The sequence below is a fragment of the Anabrus simplex genome, chromosome 1 (genome assembly GCF_040414725.1).
Source record: "Anabrus simplex isolate iqAnaSimp1 chromosome 1, ASM4041472v1, whole genome shotgun sequence".
Lineage (NCBI taxonomy): Eukaryota > Metazoa > Arthropoda > Insecta > Orthoptera > Tettigoniidae > Anabrus > Anabrus simplex.
The window spans coordinates 404,872,951-404,896,223 of NC_090265.1; the positions used below are offsets into that span (position 1 = coordinate 404,872,951).

Sequence of the window (23,273 nt, forward strand, 5' to 3'; positions counted from 1 at the left end):
AATAAAAATAGTTAGCTAAGAATAGTGTATGACATGCACTTATTGATGAAATGCTAGTTCAAAATGCATCTGATGTTAGGTAGGATTCCAAATGCGTTGGATTTACAGTCCCCCCCCCAAAAAAACCACTTGATGTTAAAAAAAAGTGTGCAGTGAAGAGTAAAATGGTACACACATTAAAACTGAAAGAATATCATTATATCTTGTGTCCTTAAAATTAAGTAAAATCTGGTTATGATATCACAAGAATAAAATGTTCCTTTTGCATGATGACGTTACATCACTTTAAGCTTCCTGAAGCCAGGGGAACTCCTTTCTAATTTGAGACAGTGATGATTATCATAAAATGCAGGAATGAATGGAGCAACAGCAAAGAACTTGAAGATTAAGGCCCGTATTCACCAACGCGAGTAAAACATTTTATTTTAGTTTAATGCTACGTAAACCAAGATAACAGTTAAGTTTGTATTCACCAACAACAACATTATCTCGGATAACGGGTATTATCTCAGTTTAAAATTTTACCGGAGATTGGTTGGCTGGTAAAATGGGAAATCTAACATAACAGCCTTCCAAGATGGCTGCTCATAGATGGCTGGAAAAGCAATGAGTAATATGATCAAGATTAAAGATAAAAATTTCATGATGTTCCGTATTGAACTGTATCACAATTAAATTGAAATAACAAATAACGTAGTTCAACCTGTTCAATACAAGTAGCCTAAATAAGAAATGTAGTGTTACATTCCTATTTAATTATTAGCGGAAGCGGTATCGGTTTTGACCCCAATCTGGGTCATCATCAGCCGAATAAAATGCAAAAACAATGCATAGGTAAATAAGAAATTAAATGATTCTTTCACAAAAACAGTTGAAGAAACAATATAAGATAATGGGGATTGGCACTGCACAATTTTAAATCGTAAAAAGTAGAAGAAGGAGAAGGTCAGTCACTTATATGAAGTAAGGCGCAATCTTCTGAATAGTAGCACAACACACGCAAAGTTTGGCACTGTGTCTCAAATGTTTACGAGAAGAGGTGAACAGTTAAGTGAGCCAGCCTGCATATACTATCAGGCGCAAAGTCACAGTACAATTTAAAAAATATGAAATCCCAAAATTGTGTAGAAGTCGAAGATGAGTCGCTTGATTGAAGCATATTGCTAGCTCCTGAAGATCAGCACAACATACTCAATGTTGGGCACTCTGCTTTCAAATGTCGACGGAACTCGGTGAATAGCTTAATGATCCAGTCTGTAACTGTTTCAGTTATCCATGTTCGAACATAACCTGGAATTCCTAACACATAGGTAGGCCTAAAATGAATTCTCGATTATAGCTTATATCTTGTACGGTGCACGACTGGGTGACTTTTAAATGAAGAATTAAGGAATACTGCCTTATATTTTGAGTGAAATATACAATGTGTAGGCTATAATTTTTCTTGTTCTCTTATGTTGTTAATGCATTCTGCCTCCAAATTCAATAATAATTCACTCTTTCTTCGTTTCTGCTCAATAGCTGACATAATTTATGAAAATTATTTGCAAACCCTGAATGGGATCAAAAAATTGTTTACATTTTGATAGTGGTGACAGTATGTAGTCATATGTTTTCTGTGCATCAGTATAAAAAATTTGTGTTTCAAACTCAGATTGAAACGAAAACTTAGTTTTGGTAAACTGACATAATAAATTCCGTGGTAAATACGGAAGTGAGCGTTATCTGAGAAAATGACATTATCCGAGGTTTGGAAATCTAAGATAACAGCAAAAGTAAGTGACGTTGGTGAATACGGGCCTAAGAGAAGTTGTAATCTTTATAAAGAAGATCTAAAATAAAAAGAGTACAAGAGAAACTAGAGTGAAGTTAGAAAAAGGAAAGAAAAAGAAAAAAACTGTGAATGAAAAGAAAAAATATAAGTACAGTAGAAGTCTGTTATATTGAGAATTCATAATGGCAAAACATATACTCGCTATACTAGATTGTCATTGTATCTGATTTTTCCTAAAACCCCACAAAGATTGAAATAGGTATGGAATGGCAATTAATTGTTCAAAACATACTTTTTGAGGATAATATCCACAGTACGGCTTACTCATTTGTTATTTTTCGAATTCCGATACTATGTGAAAGCATATGTTCAGTTTAATTCTGAAACAAATTATAGTATCACTCCAGAGGCTTCTGCGGCAAACGTTTCAGTTTTCTTATTCAAACAACATCACCTAACCTAACATAACCGTATATGTATGTATCATGAAAACATATTTCAAGCGCCAGTAGAGAAATGATAACTTCCTCACTATAAATTTCCATGGGAATAGCCTTTCCAAAATTTAACCAGATGCGAGAAAATACAAAATATCCTCTGAAATTAGTGATGCACTCTGCCATATCTTGAGGTATCACATTCTTACTTAATTTCAGCATATAACATTAAAATTAAGTGATTGTGTACTTCAGCGTTCATTTCTAACAAGTTAACAGTTGTTATAAGCAACGTTATTTACGCACTTATTACGAAAATGTGTTATCCTCTTCCATTTTGAATTTTTCCTAGAGAACAGCAGTCGATGGGCATTACTAATCAACTCTGACATTCAAATGCCTTCAAATGTCCACGAGAGAGCTCCATAGTGCACTTAGCGAGAAAATGATACCAAAGATGATCGATCGCATTCATTATATTCGCTGGGGTGTATAAATATTGATACCGGAAAAATTGTGCACGCTTAATTGCTCCTAATAATGGATGCGTCAGTGACAGAGGTTTTGCTGTAACAGAAGGATAATACACAGTTTAATATAGGAATTTTCAAGGGGGAAAAAAACCTGTTGTTACAACGGAGTTCTCGCTTTGTGCCGTATTCGCACTGTACGGGTGTGTGTGTTGGCTGGGCTGTGTGAAGACTGTTGATTGCTGGATTGTTGCAGCGAACAGCTGTTTTTAGGAGGAAAGCAGGGAGGTGTGGGGATCAGATACTGAGAAAGAAGGATTATCTACAATCTATACAAAAATCATTCTGCAGTGATAAGAATTGCGGGCTATGAAAAAGGAGCAGTATACGAGTATGGAGTGAGGCAAGGCTACATTTTATCCCCTCTCCTTTTTCACTGTTTATATGAAACAGGAGGTAAAGGAAGTCAAAGAGGAATTTGGAAAGGGAATCAGATTCCAAGGAGAGGAAATCAAAGCTCTGAGATTTACTGATGATATTGTTACCTATTTTATCCGAGTCTGCAGAAGATTAGAAGACATTTCTGAATGGTATGGAAACAGTTTTGCAGAAGTAGTACAAGATGAAAATAAATAAATCCAAAACAAAAGTAATTGAGTGCACTTGAACAAAATCAGGTGATGCAGAAAATATTAGATTATGAAATAAAGTCTTACAAGGAAGCAGATTAATATTGTTACTTGGGTAGTAAAATAACTAATGATGGCAGAAGTATAGAGGACATAAAATGCAGATTACCACAAACAAGGAAGTCCTTTCTTAACAAGAAAATGTGCTCACTTTGAACTTTTCAAACTTTGTGAAGACTTTTGTCTGGAACGTGGCATTGTATGGGAGTGAAATATGCTCAGAAAGCAAGAAAATTGTTATTGAATGAATTTATTCAATTACTACTTACAGTTATTTAGAAGTTCACTCGTATCTGAGTTTTCCAATTCACTTCTTCACTCACTTGGCCGATCCCACAGCACTCCGGTGCATTGAACTCCGACTCTCTAACCGGCTTTTTGCTGTGCATTCTCATTCTAGAACTGTTCACTTTACAGTTCAACACATAATAAAGATTGTCTTGATTCACTACTACTAGTGACTTCTCTTACTCATGATTGTGCGACTCACTCACTCAAGACTGTATTCACGCTCCCACAGCTGTACTCTTTGTATAGGTCCGCTGAAATTATCATAGTTTCCACTTCCAGATCATTGTAGGTGCCTTCTTCATGGTTAGTCATCTTCCAGCTTCTAAGGAGTTTTCTTCTTGTGAGCCTCAGCAATTTGCCCGTGGTAGTATTTTACTTGGTGCTAGCCCCTCACACATTGTTCCCACTGTGCCAGCATTGCAGCTTTACCAGCCTTCTTCATTGTCATAGTATGGTATAATTTACATTATTCATTGTAATTTTTTCTTATTTTTCAGTAATGCTTTTGATGAAGATCGAGTCCCTGCACTGTACGAGGATGAAGCTATTCTTCAAGATATTCATTCAGTGGCCTCATTGCTCAAGATGTACTTCCGAGAGCTTCCCAATCCCTTGTGCACTTATCAACTGTATCATACATTTGTAAATGCAATTCAGTCTTCTCAAGAGGAGGGCTATCGGTTGTTGAGGATGCGAGATGCTGTGCAGAAACTGCCTCCACCTCACTACAGGTTAGGGAAATATTAATTATAGTACATGAAGAAGTATCAAGTGTGAATTGATTTCTCCTCCAAGATATGTTTTTATGTTCATTATTCCTATCCAAATGTGGCCTCTACATGAGTGTATAATTGATAGTTCAGTTCAGAGAATCTCTTTGCAGTTTTGAACAATAAAATGAATTTTGAAATAATCTGTGATATTTCAGGTGTCTAGCAGCTGGAAAAAGAGAATAATATGGGAGAAGTTTGTAAATTTTGTTTTGATAGGTGAAACCTGAAAAGTATAATGGTTATTTTATGAAACTGAGAAACTATTAAGAAATTGTTTGAAAATAGTTTTGTTTTGCTATAGATCAGAGATAAATTTCGTAATTGAGAATTTTGTTCAGAGCGTGCAAAATTCTGTTTCAGTATTGACTGCTGGGAGACAGAGCTACTTTGAGTAAAGAGGGAGAATACAGTCCACCTCTCAGATAATTGTTCATATTTTGCAAAGTAATATTCATCATCATCATCATCATCATCATCATGTAACCCTTCCAGCATGCCAGGTAGGCTGGTGTTGAATGAGCTCTCACCAGTGTTGTCTCTCCATATAGGTCTCTCTCACTCCATCATCACTCTCCAGTCCCCTCCTCTACTCTCTGCATCTATCTTCAGTTGGTCCAGCCATCGTTTCCTTGGTTTTCAACAGGTCTCCTTCCGCTGACTGTTTGTTCCATGTATGCATGTTATGTTTGAGTGCCTGGCATTCCCTTTATATGCCTGAACCATTTAAATCTTGCAGACCTTAGTCTTTCTTCCAGAGGGTGCTCCAATCCCTAATATGTTCTGACATCCTCTTTTCTCACATGATCGTGCCCTGTTTTCTGTATGGCATTCCTAAGAAGTTTCATTTTACAGGCCTGTAGTTTACTAAGGTCTCTAGTCCGCAGTGTGCAGGTTTCGTAGCGTCCACCGTGCCAACTCGCTACGCGCTGGGGGCGTCACCATATCGGCCCCACCCCCCTTACGCTCGAGTGCGCCAATCACGAGCAAGACTTGGTGCTAGGCCGGCCCTCTCGCCTCCGTCCACAGTCCCACAGCAGAGGACGACGGAAATTACTCAACTATTAATCTGAAGTCTTCCATCTCGCGAGGTTCCTGGATCCATCGAACATCCAGACGATTCTAGAAGGGCCGACGCAGGTATATAAGAGAAGAATGACCTGCCTGAGGCAGTGAGAGTCAGTTAGTTAGTGAGTGAGTGGGAGAGAGATTGAGTTTGCTGGAGCGCAGTCAGTGATAGCCTGGGCTGAGGTGTCAGCCTGATGGAGTATCTGCCTGTTGGAGCCGAGGACGCCGTGCGTGTAAATCTCTTGGGACCGGCTGCTGGAGAAGAACCTTGGGTGTTCTGGAGTAGCGCGAGGGGAACACTGGGTGGCGACGTGTGAAGACTGCGGAGTTCGACGGATAGAGTGAACAGCGGATACTATTCCGACCTGCGAGACTGACGTGTAGGCTGTGGACCGTGACAGCGCTAACGAGTGTGACTGAGTGGCTGAGAGAGTGTACTGTAAAAAATCGATGACTCTGTGTGTGTGTGTCATTGTAGATGGGACAGGAGAAACTACGAGAGAGAGCACGAACCCTGTAAGTGTGTAACCGTGTGCTTGTGTAAGTTGTGGCTCGGCTATCGTCTGTTTGTGTGTAAATCTGTAATTGTAGTGCTTAGTTAATAAATCTTAGAAGTAGGACGCTACCAGGTTCTGTACTCATTTGTTCATTTATTTACCCTGCCAACATGTCACAGTACTTTTTGCCTCCTGCTCCACCCTTGCTTGAGACCATGCTCCCAAGGTACTCGAATTCTTGTTGTTATGTATTTTCAGTTGTACAAGAGAATACCTCCAAAATCTCGCTATTGACTTATTTTTATTGTCTTGAAATTTGTACTCTCTTTTCTTTTAGATACATTAAAAAATCCAAAAGCTATTGATAGTAGGCCTACTTTTGGGATTATTTAACTTCCTGAGATATATCTCTGTTTATGATAATTGAGTCTATGTATGTAGTATACATATAACAAGAATTATCTAAAAGCATTTGGAAAACGGGTGGAATTCTTTTTCATGTAATTTCTTGAAACTGTGTAGTCAATTGTGTAAAATACACAGTTCAAAAAAATTAGGAGAACATGTTTTTGAACATATGCCATGTTCCACGAAACAGTACCTCACACCCAGGTATGTTACCAAATAAACCTTTATTCTTTACCGTTGAAGTATACAAAAGAACATCTATAGATTCGCATTCATTTTCAGAACACAGGCGGAAATGTCCAAATAAGGGCGAAAGCAAAGTGATAACAGTCCTCCAGGGTGGATTTTTATCATAGTTGGAGAGCTTCAGTATGGTGTATGTCCTCCACGAGCATTTATCACAGCTTGGCACCTACATGGCATGCTCCGTATAAGTCAACAGAGGTCACATTGCGGTATCAGGTCCCATTCTCCCATTCTTCAATGAGTGCCTGTTCGAGGTCTTGGAGAGTCTGTGGTGGAACAGGATGCCCACGAACACTTCTGTCAAACCTATCTCACACATGCTCGATGGGATTAAGGTTGGGACTTACTGCTGGCCATTCCATCCCTTGAATGTCTGGAGCCCTGCACGGATATCCGCTAAGTCAGTGTCTTGGCGGATACAAACTGTATGGCAGTGCGTATAATTTTGCTGATAATTCCTAAATAATGACGTTTATTGCTTTTCAGGCAGGTATACTCTTATTTTTGCTTGTGGTTAGCAGAGATGCCAACTATTACGATTCAATCGTAATAATTACGAATTACCCATCACAATTACGCCTTTACGAATCTCACACCTCAAATTACGATTTTTTGTTTATTTTCAAATCTAAGTGTATGAAGTATTCAAAAGTATAGACAAGAGATGCCATTACAGCTTTAATTCTCAGAATATTATTTTCGTATTTCTCAGTAATCATTTATACCCCTTTCTTATCCCTCATTTGAGAATATTTCGAGTTTTCTCGCGCCGAACTCAGTGTGTGCTTCCAATACCGGAGAAATCGGCACCTGTGTAGTGGTATATCTTGCGGAGCTGTTATCTTTGTTCGTCACATGACCAGACTTCCATTCAAATATGCGAGTTGTTTTGCCTTTGTTTTGGCGGCGAAGTGGTGAGAAACTCAGTTTCTTGTGGATACTGCGTGCGTGACTGTTTAATATTTATTGCGATTTTGGTTGTCAAATTTACATATATTGCTCTTGTAGGCTATATGCTAATCGTGTGTTACAAAATGCGAAAGGTTTGAAATAATGAAGCCATTTCTTGTGCAGGAAAATACGTGTGGTGACGTTACCGTGATTAGTGTCGCTAGTAATAAACCAAAAGTAGTTCAAAAATTTAGGGAGGAATACTCGAAAGAATGGTCCTGTATATTGCGTTCCTCAAAATCTCATTCACGCGTGTTCTTATAATGTGTGTAACCGCGAATTTTCAGTTGCGTATGGTGACGAAGAACAAGACTGAGTTCTTTGCTAATATGAACACCGGGTTACGCAGCGCATACCTATCTACGAAATGTCACTGTAATATTTGTCCCAAATGGAACATAATAATTGCTTTTACACAAATAAACTCGAAAATATGCGGTAAATTAAGAAATAGTACGAAATATTTTACTTGAAGAGAATATGGATACATACTTTACTACCTTACAACTATTTTTTTCTGCTACCTCGCAGCACTTCCGTATGTGTTTTGTTTGTCTAACACTTTTGTGTGTGATGTCTTTGCTCACTGAAGTTGTTTGCATTAATTAGGTGTCGTTTTCTTCATGTTGCTCATTCGTTTTGTGCCCTAACTCATTCATAAATGATACATGTATTGGTCCAGGGATCATGCTATTTTGCTGTTTGAACTGCCCGCGCTACTCATATGGACAAAGATAATGAGAATTCACAGACATAGCACTCCCAGCACTGGACCTCAGGAAAGAAACAAAAGACGGCACGAGAAGCGGAATACAACATAAGTGAGTCCTGTCTAAAGCCCGTAAGAACGTATACATATGTCTCTAGTAACGACGGTATTTCTTAATTTACCGCAGACTTTTCACTTCATTTGTGTAAAAGGAATGATTATGTTCCATTTGGGACAAATATTACAGTGGCATTTCGTAGATAGGTATGCACTACATAACCTGAACACCGAACTGTTAAGTGCTCCGTTAGTGCAGAGGAAGCACACGATATCAAACGGAATAGCATGTCACCAGTGGACGTTTACCAAACAGCAACTACAGTACTCAGCAAAGAAATGATCCTTCAACCTACCTCAGATATGTACTGCAGATCACCTGTTACTTTAGGGGGTAAGAATCATACACTGTTTATATGCCAGTCTTTGAATATCTGGTCGAATTGTATGTTGTTCATTAATTTCTCAATAATATGTACGTTAGTAAGATCTCGAAAAATAAAATTCTACAGCCCCCCCCCCCCGGTGCGCGAACGGCTACATTACGAATTGCCTTTCTTGAAAGTTGGCATCTCTGGGTTAGGCGACCCTTGACTTTGGTATAGGGGAGTAGTGATATATAAAAAGCCTTGAGACCATAAAGCTGTAAATCTGACCTAAGCCTAACTGGTTCTTGCCTGCAATTAATGAAAGGAAGTAACAAAGGTCAGTACGTCAGTAGTTGTCGCAAGAGAAAATTCCTCATAAATCTGCGACTGTAGGAGTTCTGGTGCCAGGTGTTGGGCCTATTGCATTATGTTAACAAATCTATCCGTTTGAATACTTGGGTATAATATACTGTAGTTAAATATTTAAATTATCTGCGGATAACCATTCTGCGGATGCGGATAACCATTCCCGGATACGGGTGCGGATGAAGGAAATGCAGAGCGGATGCGGATATTATTATGTATATCCGTACAGGGCTCTATGAATGTCCAGTTCTCGCAAAACAGCTCTGGTGATGTGTGCTAAATGAGCCCTGGCATTGTCGGGCATGAGTACACCCTATGCAGCAACTAATACATGCTGTAGCAGTATCTGCTTGATGTACCCCCCAGCGGTAAGATTACTACGGACGATGACAAGATCCGTGTGGCCATCAATACTGATGCCACACCACACCATCACAGAACCTTGTCGAAATCGGTTGCCTTCCTGGACAACATTTGGCATGTACTGCTCACCACGGCATCTCCATACACGTTGATGCCCATCACGCTGTGTCAGGGGAAATCTGGACTCGTCTGTGAACAACACAGGTCTCCATTGGCGAAATCGCCAGTTGACGTGGGTACAGGCAAACAGAAGGCGAGCTGCATGATATTACTGTGTTAAACAGGGCACTCGAACAGGACGTCTGGGTCGTAAGGACACTTCCCTTAACCTGTTCCTTACGGTCTGGTCAGACACCGTGACTCCAGTGACCCTCCTGAGGTCTTGTTGCAGTTCTCTGGCAGTTGCTGAACGACGCCGCAACGCACAGATGGTCAGATATCGGTCATCCTCTGGGGTTGTCATGCGTCCATGACCTTGTCCAACCCCTCCTTGTAAACTGGCTGGTCTCATTGTAGCGATTCCACAAGTGGTGAATAACTGATGGAGAAACATTGAGATCCACAGCAACAGAACGAAAAGTCCATCCTTCCTGGATCAAAGTGAAGGCCCTTGTGACTTGAACCTCGTTAAGATGTCTCATGGGATGTGCTGGTTGACGTACATGTTCAAATGACCGCAGTAGTCTGTGTACCTCACAACAACACACGGACGCACCGCTATTCACTTTGTTTTGGGGGGTCACCTGACAGTTGAATGCATGGCTACGCCTAGATGGAGTATAACTTCGATTTGACATACTCTGAGTAGCTAAGGTCTCAAGATATGCTGTACGACCATTGGAACCTCATCTACCAAATTAATGTTCACATACCAGACGTTACAAAACATGTTCCCCTAATTGTTTTGAACTGTGTATTTAATTCAGCGGGTATCCAAGTTGAAATCACTATGTATCTAGGCAGTAGAAGGTGTGAGGTCACTTTGTAGCTTATTCTAGAATCGATAATTATTCATATGACTACCCATCGAAATTAGAAAATAATGTTAGGCATTATGCAGCTTAACATACCATATTTACTCGCGTATTATACCCTTTTTTTCTCCACTTTTCCAGCCCAAAAATGTATAGGGGTCCAATATGCGATAACCTCACATTTTTGCAGTGAACACATGACTTCTAGGCTATAAAGAGGTCTACACTGTTCTTTAACAAACTCATGAATGTATTTGAGTTATACTGGCTATTTTCGTTGGAAGGCAGTATTTCTAAATGTAAAAAAAAAGTCAATAAATGGTGAACATGACTTTTAGGCCTACATATAAAGTAAATATAATCCGTTTTAGTTACTCATATCGTGTCATTTGTTTCATCTCATTAATTCCTCTGATGAGAGACGTTAGGAAGGGCATACAGTCGTAAAAACTCGCTACGAAGATTCGTCTCACTTCATACTCGACCCCATAGATAAAAGGGATCATATGCAATATTGATACAAAATAACTCAGTGGCCAGTCATTTGTTTCTGTCAGTTGAACAGTAGGCCTACCACACAGTAAACCTGATCATTGCTTTTATTTTAATTGTCTTGCACTGCTAACTTCCCCCGCTACCAGCGCGTCATCATTCCAAGTGACGTCATCTGCACTGCCATCTCGTCAGCCATGCACTGCAATCGAGACCGAGAGCATTCTAAGTTCCGTCTTTTTGAACCTTTTTAAAAATAGTTTCGTTCCCAACTATAGAGTCCAAACTGTGTGAAGCTATTCCCAAATGGTTTCTGGAGAGGGTCTCTGATATTCCCAGCTGGTGTATGTGTAGCAGAAGCCACTCCTTCTGAATAAAGCCATGTTGTTGAAAGCGTGCCAATCGTCGCCGTAAGACCTATCTGTGTCGGTGCGACGTAAAGCCCCTAGCAGAGAGAGAGAGAGAGAAAGCATGCCAAACTACCAGCTGATAACTAGCGTATGTTGCGAGTTGTATTTCCAAATGTATTACATAGTGTCTGGAAGCATTCTTTTGATAACTGCAGCTGTTGAAAGCCAGACCCTTATTTTTAAGTATATTTTATGCTTATTCTCTACATTTATCACATCAGGATTTACCTGAACAGCTGTAAATGAGGTAAGAGACCGCATTATTTAGGTTAGGTATGCTATCACCCGGATAGCGTCAAAAGTTCCACAACGGAAAGAATAAAAAATAACAGGAAAGTTTGCCACATTTATGGATATCTACAGGTGTGGCGGTAATGCATTTATTATCATAATGTTTAATTTCATACGTTCGTTGTCTCCCATTTTTTATTAACGCATACCCTAGTATGTTTTATTAGGCATCTCTGAAAATCGTTGAAAGTAAGTGGGGACTTAAAAAAGTTAATATTATTATTATTTGTTAGGTACGTTGGCAAATAAAACAATTGTGATTGGATTGTTTTATCACTTTTTAAACCTACTTCTCTCCCAAAAAACCCTATATTGGCCCGAGTTACGAGATATTAAACAATCACTTTGTTAATGATCTCGCCTATAGGCCCACCGACAACCATGAATATTTCTTAACTAAAGTAAACTTGTTTTCTCATCCCGAGGTGGTGCAGCTCTTTTTTAGACAGGCCCCCAGTGGAAGGGAGTTGCCTGTACCATTTTTACTGCAAATCAACCTTCCTACCATTCGTAAATCTCTGGCAGTACAGTACCGGGAATCGAACTCAGGCTCCCGAGAACTGCAGCTAATTGTGCTAACCATTACTCTGGCAAATATTCTTAACTACAAAACACAGACATATATACATGACTGATGCGTGCTTGCAATGCGCGAGTTGGACACAAAACTATTCACTTATTTGTGCAACATCTTCAGTGCTGCAGTAGGCCTGTGCTATGGAGGCGGACATTTCAACTGTGAAACACAGATGTACCGCATGACTTTGACGTATGTTTTCATTGCATGGGTCTTAGGACGAAAATATTCACAAATTTATGTGATGTCATCAGAGCTGCATAAGGCTTGTACCCGCTTCGAAGCAGAATCATCGTTCTTCTCTGACGAATTACGTTGGGGGGTCTTGGATGCAAGATTTATTTTTTTCATTTTCTTTGTCTCGAAAAGCCAAGGGGGATCTAATACACAAGGGGGCCTAATACACAAGTAAATACGGTATTGAGATCTTAAAAGTCATTGAGTAAGTGCCCACCTTCATGGTGCAATTAGTCATTTAGTTGTTGGCCTTCTGTTACCAAGAGAGTGGGTTCAATTCTGGTTGAGGTTGATGGCATTTAGGTTGTTTGAATGAGACTGACTCAATGGTTTTGGCGTATGGCATGTTTAAGAACTCTTGCAAGACAAAATTCCGACCTCTTGACATCTGATATGACCATTAGCAGTTAGAAGGCCTGTTGAACATGCAACATTTTCATTGGGTGTTCATTTCACGTGGCAGTAGGGTTATGGGCTAATATTTTACTAATTTTTTGTATTTGTTTTGCAGCATTATATTTAATAAATTATGTAATATTTAAAATAGAGAAAGGTGATTTATTGTGGGACCATCAACAACCTGAATTTACAGGTTGCCACTACAGACAAAGTGAACTAATACAATGTAGAATATAGGCCTAAATTTTATAGATTTTGTGTAGTCTGTATAGATACATTGTGTATTTTATGATGATAATTATTTATAATGGTACACTTATTCAATACAAATTATATCTATCCACTTAAATTTAATGGTATACTGTATAGTCCTATTAAAACGAGTACATGTTTTGACCTTTTTTAGGTCATCTTCAGCTAGTAAACAGTTATGATGGTATGTTTAAGAAGATACATGATGAGATGAAATTTTGCAAACAATAACACATTAAAATTACTGGGTGAGTTGGCCATGCGGTTAGGGACGCACAGCTGTGAGCTTGCATCAGGTAGATAGTGGGGTTCAAACCTTCTGTCAGCAGTCCTGATGATGGTTTTCTGTGGTTTCCCATTTTCACACCAGGCAAATGCTGGGGTTGTACCTTAATTAAGGCCACGGCCGTGTCCTCACTCCTAGGCCTTTCCTTCCCCATCGTTGCCATAAGACCTATCTGTGTCGGTGCGATGTAAAGCAAATAAAAATAAGGCATTAAAATTATTTAAAAAGCAACATAGTGACTTTCTGTGTCTGGAGTATTTCTTCTTAATCATGATGGTCAATAGTGGCAGTGTGAAGGTCACATATTATAAATCAGAACCAGTGCTCCTGTAGTTAAAATACATAGAACAGCCTAGAAAACAACTTCTCTATTCTTTCTTCTTATGAACTTGGACCTTAATACCTCACAGAGTGCTTTCAGCTATGGAAAACATCAAGGTGGAACATTGAATATGTTGTCGATTAGTGGTGACTTAATATCGTAGCTCTTTTATGGTTTAATAAAGATGTTTAGAAAAAAAAAAAATATAATGCTAATGAAAATACGTAGGTGGATCAAAAGGTTAGTTGCACTAAATGCGCTGCAGCAGCGCGCTGTGTGTCGCAAACGTGGGCACAGCGGAGAAAGGGACAGACACTGCCCACACGTCTGTTAGGCAGGTTGCTGTGGTGTCTCGTCTAGTATTGTATGAATAGCAGCCAAATGCAATGGCGCATCAACTGGACATTCACTCCAAATATGAGATGCGTGCGACAATCCGATTCCTATGGGTCAAAAGGAAGATTTGCACAGACATTCATCATGAAATTAGTGCTGTGTTCGGGGAGTGGGCCATTTCCCGACAAGGTATCGTAAAGTGGTGTCAGCAGTTCGAAGCCGGATGCACGGATATCATGGACAACCATCGTGAAGGCATGCCCGCAACGTCCAGGACCCGTGCAAAGGTCAACAGTGTGAATGCGATCATTAGACAGAACCGGTGCATTAAACTGAGAGAAATTGTGATGCAGCTGAACATGTCATATGGCAGTGTGTTCGCCATTGTTCACGAGGACCTTGGATATCGTAAGCTGTGTCAAAGATGGGTCCCACGTCTTCTCACAGATGAGCAATGGGTTTCTGCGGCGAATCATCACAGGCGACGAAACGTGCGTCCACCACTTCACCCCCGAAACAAAGCGAACTGAATGGAATGGGTGCACCCCTCATCATCACAATGAAAGAAGGCCAAGGTTCAACCGGCAGCCAGTAATGTTATGGCGACATTGTTCTTTGACATGGAGGGTTTGCTGCACGTGGAATTCATGCTGAAAGGAACGACGATCAATGCGTCGTCGCATTGTCAAACGTTGCACCGGTTGCATAAAGCGATTAAAGAGAAGCGCTGGGGGAAATTGAGCGACGGTGTGATTTTGTTGCACGATAACGCAAAGACCTCACAAGGCCCGCCAAATGAGAGAACTGCTGCAGCGTTTCAAGTGGGAGGTCTGGCAACATCCACCCTACAGTCCCGACCTAGCGTCATGTGACTTTCGTCTGTTCGGTAAGCTCAAAACGGAGATCGGTGGTTGACGTTTCTAGACCGATGAGGAGGTAAAGGCCGCTGTCTCCGAGTGGTTGCAGAACGCCTGAGGAAATTCCTATGCATCTGGCATCGACAATTTGATTGTGCGTTTGCAGAAATGTTTGGAGTCTCTTGGAAACTATGTGGAAAAGTAACGTTACAGTGTATGTCGTTATAGTCGTGTTGGTGTTGTATAGGTGATGTAATAAATGGCCATAACTGGGAAGTGCAACTTATTCTGATCTGCCCTCGTATAAATAGAAGAATGAAAAAAACAAGCTGGGCAAGTTATAAGGCAAGTACTCACTCCTCCTCCTCCTCCTCCTCCTCCTCCAGCCCTACCAAGTGGACTCTGTCATGTTGCATTGTCATTTGAATGAGCACTAGTGGGTAACTGCCTGGAGCTGCTGCTGTTAAGAGGAAGTGGCAGCAAAAGGAAAGGGAGGACAGTTAAGAGGAAAGTGAGCAGCTTGCCTGTTGCATGTTTTAAGTGGTTTTCTAGCTTGCTGTTGTGGATTTATCTTTGTTAGATTTATCAATATTTATTTTCTCTGAAATTTTGTTGGGGTTGGAGTCAGGATTATTTCTTTGGTCAAGATGTATGCGGATACTTTCAAGTATGTTGAGAAAGGCACCTTTGTTAGCTACGTGTATTATATCCAAATACTGCTCTATGAAAGAAAATGAGTGGTTATATTCAGTCGTGTGATCGCTCATTGCCGAGAATCTATTGTGTTTTTTGCCATTTATGTGCTCTTTATATCGAGTTGAAAAACTCAGATTCGGATACCATTCATATTTAAGTAAATAGTCGTCATTTGTATTGAATAGGCAGACCATTATCAATAAATTCTTATAATGAATTATTGTCATAAATTATCAAGTCAGTAAGGAACCAAATATGAAATTTATCACTTGTAATAATGCTGTGTGTTACTAACTGTAGAGGTGGGATTTTACAATTCCCAATGTACTACGGATTACATTAAGCACAATGTCTTGTATTTTGTTTTCTGGCAAGGCAGACTGTTTCCAGAACTTCATGAAGAATTTGTGTTCTAACTATCAGCTCAATTACTTCAATCTGTTGTAGATGGTATTTATGGTATTTATGTCTGTCGAAGGGGATTGCCGGAATATAAATATTCTTTTTCTCAGCATCTGCTTGTTCTGTTTGGCCTCCATGATGCTCAAACCTGATGGTCAGGGTAGCCTTTTCCCTTGCTAATTTCAAGAGCAGTCATGTCTATGCATCTAGTGTTGCCACCTGATCAAATGCCATGGATTCTTCATAAACGGTATAACCTTTTTCTCAGAAGTTCATTTGCGATTAAAGATCTTACTCGATGGTGCTGATAATTTCTCATTACAAGTGATGAACTTCATAATTTTTCTGTACTGTCTGACAGAATCGTTGTACAAAATTTCCCTTGTATAAAGTATATATATATTTTTCCATCTTTCCAGTACTATTACGTCCAATTTTATAATCTAAAATTTTAATATCTTTGTCTACAAATTAAAAAGTAAAACACAACAGATTATCAGCAGTGAACCAACACATGGAAGAGTTCAACATTCTTTTACTTCTATTGACCGAGACTTTAATATTTTAAGCCAGTTGCTCAACATTTACAAAAATATGCATATACATTTGGATCAGATATACAATCCAAAGCTGAATTTAAGTGAAATTTGATGACATCAACATATTTTACAAAAAATATTTAATATTACTAATAAACAGAAACCAAACACTTTTCCTAAAATATCCAACACACTTTCAATAATCTCCCCTTTTACTCTATCTCTACCTCCCATACCACCATCTCCCATCACTAGCAGTAGTTCCACTTTCAACCTTCATTTCACATAGCAGTTGCACCAGCCTTCACTCACGAGCATTATCAACAAGGAATAAATACTATACGTTTTCCTATTTGTCATTGTTTTGTTTCTCTTTCTTTCTTTCTTATATACATCATTTCCTTCCTTCTATACACTGATTACAAGGCCAGGATTAAGGATTTGTTAAAAACCAACAAGACTTAACTTCACAACATCAGTCTGTTCTGTATTGGCAAATTCAGCACAGCTGCTATTTTATATATTTATTTTAATTCTACATGGTGATTGATGTATGAACGACAGCCACTCTTCTTCCACAACATCTGCCACATTCTAGTAATTTCTGCAACATCCTTTCAGTTCATGATCAAGAAAATTTTAATTACAAACTTTTAACGGTACAGATGGATTAAGATGTTTTCATAAGAACATTTGTTTGATGAATTACGATGTTGTGCATGTTGTGTATTACATAATTATTTAATGATTTGCAGATGAAAGAGGCTCAAGAGCTGAAACATGTACTGTCTTAATAATAATGACAACAACAACTATAGAGGATACGTGCTGCTCCGCAGCATTCACTATGAATAGGTCAAATAACGTGTCTTGATATGAAATTGCTCCATGTGTTGCCTGGGTACTTTCTTGAATGTTTATTTTTAGGATTTATATTAGCTGTTAATTTTGTGTAAAGTGAATTTTTGTAGATTTCTTTATTGTGATGTTTATTGATATTTTACAAACCATTTTGTCCTTTTGGAGTTAGTTTTAGAAAACTAAGATAATGGCTTTCTGTGGCAAGGAACCAGTGAGAAGCAAGATCTGCTTAAATAACAACATTTTGGAAAGAGTAAATGATTTTAAATATCCTCGGCTGCAAACTGTCTTTCTTTGAAGAACTGGACATACCCGAGAAAATCTCCAAATTCAACAGATGTCTGGGAATCATCATTAAAGTTTTTAGACCATCATTAGTTCAAAAACACACCCGTACAAGAATCTACAAAACCTTGGCAAGACCTTTACTTTGCTATGGAACTGAAGCGTGCACCCTGAGGAAATGCGATGAGAGAAGAATAACTACAGCTGAAATGAAATACATGCGGTGAACAGCAGGAGTCACTAAGTGGGAACACAAAAGAAATACAGATGTGCTGAATGACCTTAAAAGCAGACTTATATTGAAATACATCTATGAATACCAGAGAAATTGGCTAGAACACCTAAACAGGATGGACAGAAGCAGGATCCCCAAAGCAGTCATAAACTACTGCCCCGGTGGGAAGAGATCTCTGGAACGCCCCAGGAAGAGATGGCGTGAAAATTCAAATCTTTTGTATAGACTGTAACAGTTTTTCTATAGGACTAATACATGAAAGGATGATGATGATGATGATGATGATGATGATGATGGAAGTTTGCCCTTGTTGAATTCTGTGTTGTCTGGGAAGTAGTTGGTCCTTTCAAACAATTAATAAAAATAAGTGATAATTGTGTGTATTTACGCATTGTGCTATCGATATGATGTACACGATTCCAACTGTAATTGGGACTGACACCAATTAGACTAGCGAACCTGTTACTGAGGCAATGGCAATGTATTTAAATGCACTGCATACAAAATGGTGCAGAGCTCCAGGTTTCGACATTTCCAAATTCATGTTGTTGGACTGTTGTGATTGTCGCGATCAATAATGTTCCTCAGTTATTGAGCAGAAACTTCTCAGATGGACTATTTAATTTGCCATATTGTTGTAATGTCATAATATTTGATTTTTTTCAGGTTTCAAATGGACTGACATGAAATTTTGTCTGAAATACGTAGTGTTTCGCTCGTTTTGCTGGTGAGTGTATCTCCAGAACTCCAGTTGAGAAATACCTCCTAGATATTTGAAAAAAGTTGCCATGCATTATGCACTATATCAGTGAATCAAGTGAAAATGGACTATTACTAGATATTCCTTGATTCTAATGCCAGTTCTGTGAAAGGCAATGTTCTTATCCATATGGTCTGTTCTCCCCATATGCCAATTGTACTTTATGAATAAATTTGGATGAACAACTGACACTCTTCCTTACAGCCTGACAAATTTGTGCAGTTTATGTGCATTTATACTGTAGTTATATGCTAAGTGAATATCAATCACGGCGCATGGCAGTACAAAAAATATCTCAGTGGGTAACTAGTCACAAAGTAAGGAGAAGTCTGCAACCGAAAACTAAAAATTCATTCGGAAGGTTCTCATAGAACCATTTTCAAGGTACTCAGTCCATTTTCTTAGGATTCTTCCTTGATGCACATGCTTGACCAAGAAATCACACTTGACAAATATCACCTTCATCAAGTGTGCGGAATTGTCATTCTGGAAGATTGTTTAGTAAATCAACTTCATTCTCCGCCATAGAATCTTCATCAGAATATATTGCCATATTTGGAGTTTCAGTGTGTATGTCCCTTATATCTGTGCTGTATTTGTGATACTTCCTCCAAGTAACCATGTTTGTCCATATACGAAACATTATTTCCCATCAATCCATTCTCTAATATCAAAATACAGGAAAGATAGAAATGCTACTCCAGAGGATGTGCAGCACCATACGGTACCAACAGGAATGTTTTTCGTAATTCATTGAAATAATGAGAGGAAATGAGACCTGTAGTAATTACTGTCCTTCCTTCGGTACTTGTGGACATATTTCATCAGTTGAAAAGGCAATATAATTTTAGTTCTGTAAAAAATGCCACTTTCCTTATATGAGCTGCTGTTGTCACTGCCTGTTAAGGTTGTGCACATTTAAACATTGTTGATGAAATGCAGCGAGCAGTCCAGGCACACTAATCATACTGAAGAATTCTCAGAAGACCTGGCTTTCATTTGGCATGCAGTGTTGCCACATTTATGGTTTTAATAATCTGTAAAAACAACTAAATCCTCATCAGTGTTTACTGACACCATACGATACTGGATATCTTTCGTGGGTTAAAATAATTTTTACGTTAGGTGCTCAGAAATAATAAATTACATGGAAATAATTATATCATTTCAGGACCCTGGAGTACCTGATGCGTCATCTAGCACGTGTAGCAGAACATGGAGGAACGACAGGTATGACTCCTCGTAATGTTGCCATCGTCTGGGCTCCCAATCTGCTACGCTGCAAGGAGCTTGAAGTTGGTGGTGTGGCAGCTCTTCAGGGTGTTGGTGTTCAAGCTGTGGTCACCGAGTTCTTGGTGTGCTACACGGACCTCATATTTAGTGATGGATTACCCCCTATCAACCTACCTCAACAGGAAGGTAAGTATTGTTAGAAACTATTGTACACAAGAAACTTGTTTATCAATATTTCTGGTGTATCTGGACTGTTTTTATTTTCTAGCACAAAGATATGCAAGTCCTTTGAAAAATATATGTGAAACAGTTGCATTGTTACGTTCTCACAACATGTAACAGAGATCGCCCAACCCATGCTTCAAGCTGTGCTCTCTTACAGAGGCTGTAGGGACATGGGTATGGCATGTTGTCAGATGATAAAATTATTGTTGCCTGCTCCACAGATAATGATGACAGTGTTGATGAATTGGAGAACGAAAATGACGTTCCAGTGGATGATGTAATTATTCATGCAGAGGCAATAGCACAACTGCAAAAACTAATAGTTTACATAGAACGTCAGATGGAAAAAATTCTAGCCGGACTAAAGTTGATGAAACACCTACATGATCATGCTGTGTTCAAAAACCATACAAAATTGAAACAAGATTCTTGCACACTACCTACAGTATTGAGTTGAAGTGCCTAAAAAGTGTTGTTTTATTTCTTGTTTGTATCAAAGTAAAAGTTTGAACAGATAATGCATTTTGTATTCATTTATAAATTAATTTTCAGATTATCCAGATTTTCATTTATTTTATTTATTTACACTGTTTATGCCCACATTGGAGCACCGAAATCAACCTTATACAATAAAATCTTCAAAAAAAATAAGTACATCAAAAAAATAAGTTCATTTTTTAATACTTGATAGTTTCTTCTCTTTCCAAAACTTCTTCATTCTAAATGAACTTGCAGCCCATTCTTCTGCTGATATAACATACTGCTTACCTTTTGATGTTTTAAGTGATAGTTTTGTAGGTTGTTTAGAATCTTCTTCTCTTCTCTATTTTCAATTTGCTCTGTATTGATTTTCAATTCAACCTGATTGTGACTGATGGTAAGCAAATGGGCCTATCATTACAATGAAAATTTTCTGACCCAGTCTTCGTATGAGAAAGTATGTTTGGTGACTTCCCCGTCGCGTTTCTAGGGCAACGTTAAGAGCTATGCAATTTAATACAATCTTGCTCACAATATGTATACTACCTGACCTAGAATTCTGTATACAATGTAGAATTCCATAGCGAAGCACGGGTACATCAGCTAGTCATTTACTATAGTTGAAGCTAAATGTCCCGAATCGACTACTGGATGTCGAAACCGAGGTACCTTGTGATAGTCAAGGATACAAAAGTGATCCCAGATGACAGTGTTGTTCCTCAACACCGACTGCTTGTACTAGATGCCATAGTTCATATAGATTATATATATGTGAGATCCATCACCAAAATTGAACGTATTAAATGGTGGAGAATAGTAGAATATTTGGCTATCTCCAAAGCAGCATTGGATTTATGAATCTTAAATTCTACAGTGTCATTAGTAGAAGGTAAGTGGAATACACTCTGTGAATCTATTAAGATGTGCCACATCCACCCTAGGCGTCACCAAACCAAAATAACACCTTATTGACTTGCAGACCTAGTATTGGAATGAAAATATGCAGCAGGCAACTATTACGAAGAAGGCTGCTTATAAGACTTGACACTAGATATGCAACAAAGAGGATTTAGAATGGTACCAGTCTCTTTAAGTCCAATGTAAAATGAGCTGCAGCAACTGAAAAAGTAGCACATCACCAAGTCTTCTATGACCAGCAAAATAAGCCTGTTAGCATGAATAGAATCTACAAACTTGTCCATGCTCGCTACCGCACCATCAACAAAATGTAGCGTGGGAAAGCATCCAGTGCAGATGATATTCTGGCCGAAGTATGGGATCTTCTTGAAAAACAAGATGTAGTATGGCTTATTGACTTCTTCAACAAGACCATTAAGGAGGACATAGTACCCAAGGCCTGGCAGACCAGTATCACAGTGTCAGTTTGGAAGGGAAAAGGGAGACATATATGATTGCTCAGATTATAGGCCAGTCTGCCTCTTGTGCCATACCATGAAATTTTTTTAATGTGTTCTCAATACAAGATTACAAAACATTATCATTGTTTCATCTAACAAGTGTGGCTTTGTTAAAAACAGCAGAACAACAGATGCCATCTGTGCACTTTATCTATTGATGGAAAGACACCATGAGAAAAAGGAGATAGTTCATTGATCTTTCTTGATTTGGAAAAGATATTTGACTGAGTACCACATGATCTCATTTGACTGGCAATGAGACTATACAAGGTACCTGAAGCTTGTGTCAACTGGGTGGAACTTCTGTTCCAAAAGTCTAGAAGTTCAGTGTGGTATGTAAGCAGGAATGTCCAGTACATTCATTAACATTCATTAACCCAATTGCTTTAAGTTTAATGGTCCTGCATACTCGCTTAGAAATCAGATTTAAATCTTCCTCAACATGAGTAAGCCACTTGGTCAGAACTACTGTGCACCGCTCTGAAATAAATGCCCTAAATTGAAGAGCAACTACAATTTTTGCGCACAGTTTTCAGTGAAGCATTCAAAATAATTGTACGTAACAACAGTGATGTTAGAACAAAGATTTTGTGTGGTAAATCTCAAAACACTTGGGTATATGTTGAGGCACTTCACACTATTCATTGTCTCTCGAAAAATTGGGGTCTCAGTACATTTGTCTTCGCTCCAATATAATAGATGCGAGGCTTGCGTACCTGGGACATAGGAATGCAGAGGGTAAAGTAGGCCTTAATTTCATCCTCATTAGTGTCAAACCACTTTTCACCGTCTCTTTCCACGTGGGTCCGATAATTGTTCCATAGAGTAAATATTTGTTTCCCATGCAATGTGGGAAACGGCGAGTCCATAACCTCCAAGAATACACACAACTCCAATACAGAATTATCTAAATATTTGTCTCTCAGGTCTCTTGATACCCATGGAGACCCATTAAACTGATGAATAATTAGTTGGTTATATCTATTTGTTTTGGTTTCACACTAGGGGCTTAAGGTACAATTTCATATTATTTCATTGTCACTCATATCACATAAAATATCACTTTCATTTGAAATTTCTTCTTCAGTGTTATCATAATCGCCATCACTGCCCTCTGAATCTAAAACACTTTCAACTAACTCAGCAATAGCATTGCTGCCTCTTGCATATACTACACCTGCAACTATGGCTAGGAGAATGACTGACACGTGATGAAATGTTTGTGATTTCAGAGACTACAGT

The 23,273-nt window shown here is 38.8% G+C and overlaps 1 protein-coding gene across 1 annotated transcript in view; it reads left to right on the forward strand.

Annotated features, from left to right (window-relative positions):
* CdGAPr (GTPase-activating protein CdGAPr) overlaps positions 1–23,273 on the forward strand; it is a 157,755-nt gene that overhangs the window by 51,479 nt on the left and 83,003 nt on the right. Inside the window, exons 8-9 of the mRNA XM_068227130.1 lie at positions 4,159–4,392; positions 19,847–20,094. Coding sequence (XP_068083231.1) covers positions 4,159–4,392; positions 19,847–20,094 — 482 coding nt within the window. The remainder of the gene's footprint in view (positions 1–4,158; positions 4,393–19,846; positions 20,095–23,273) is intronic.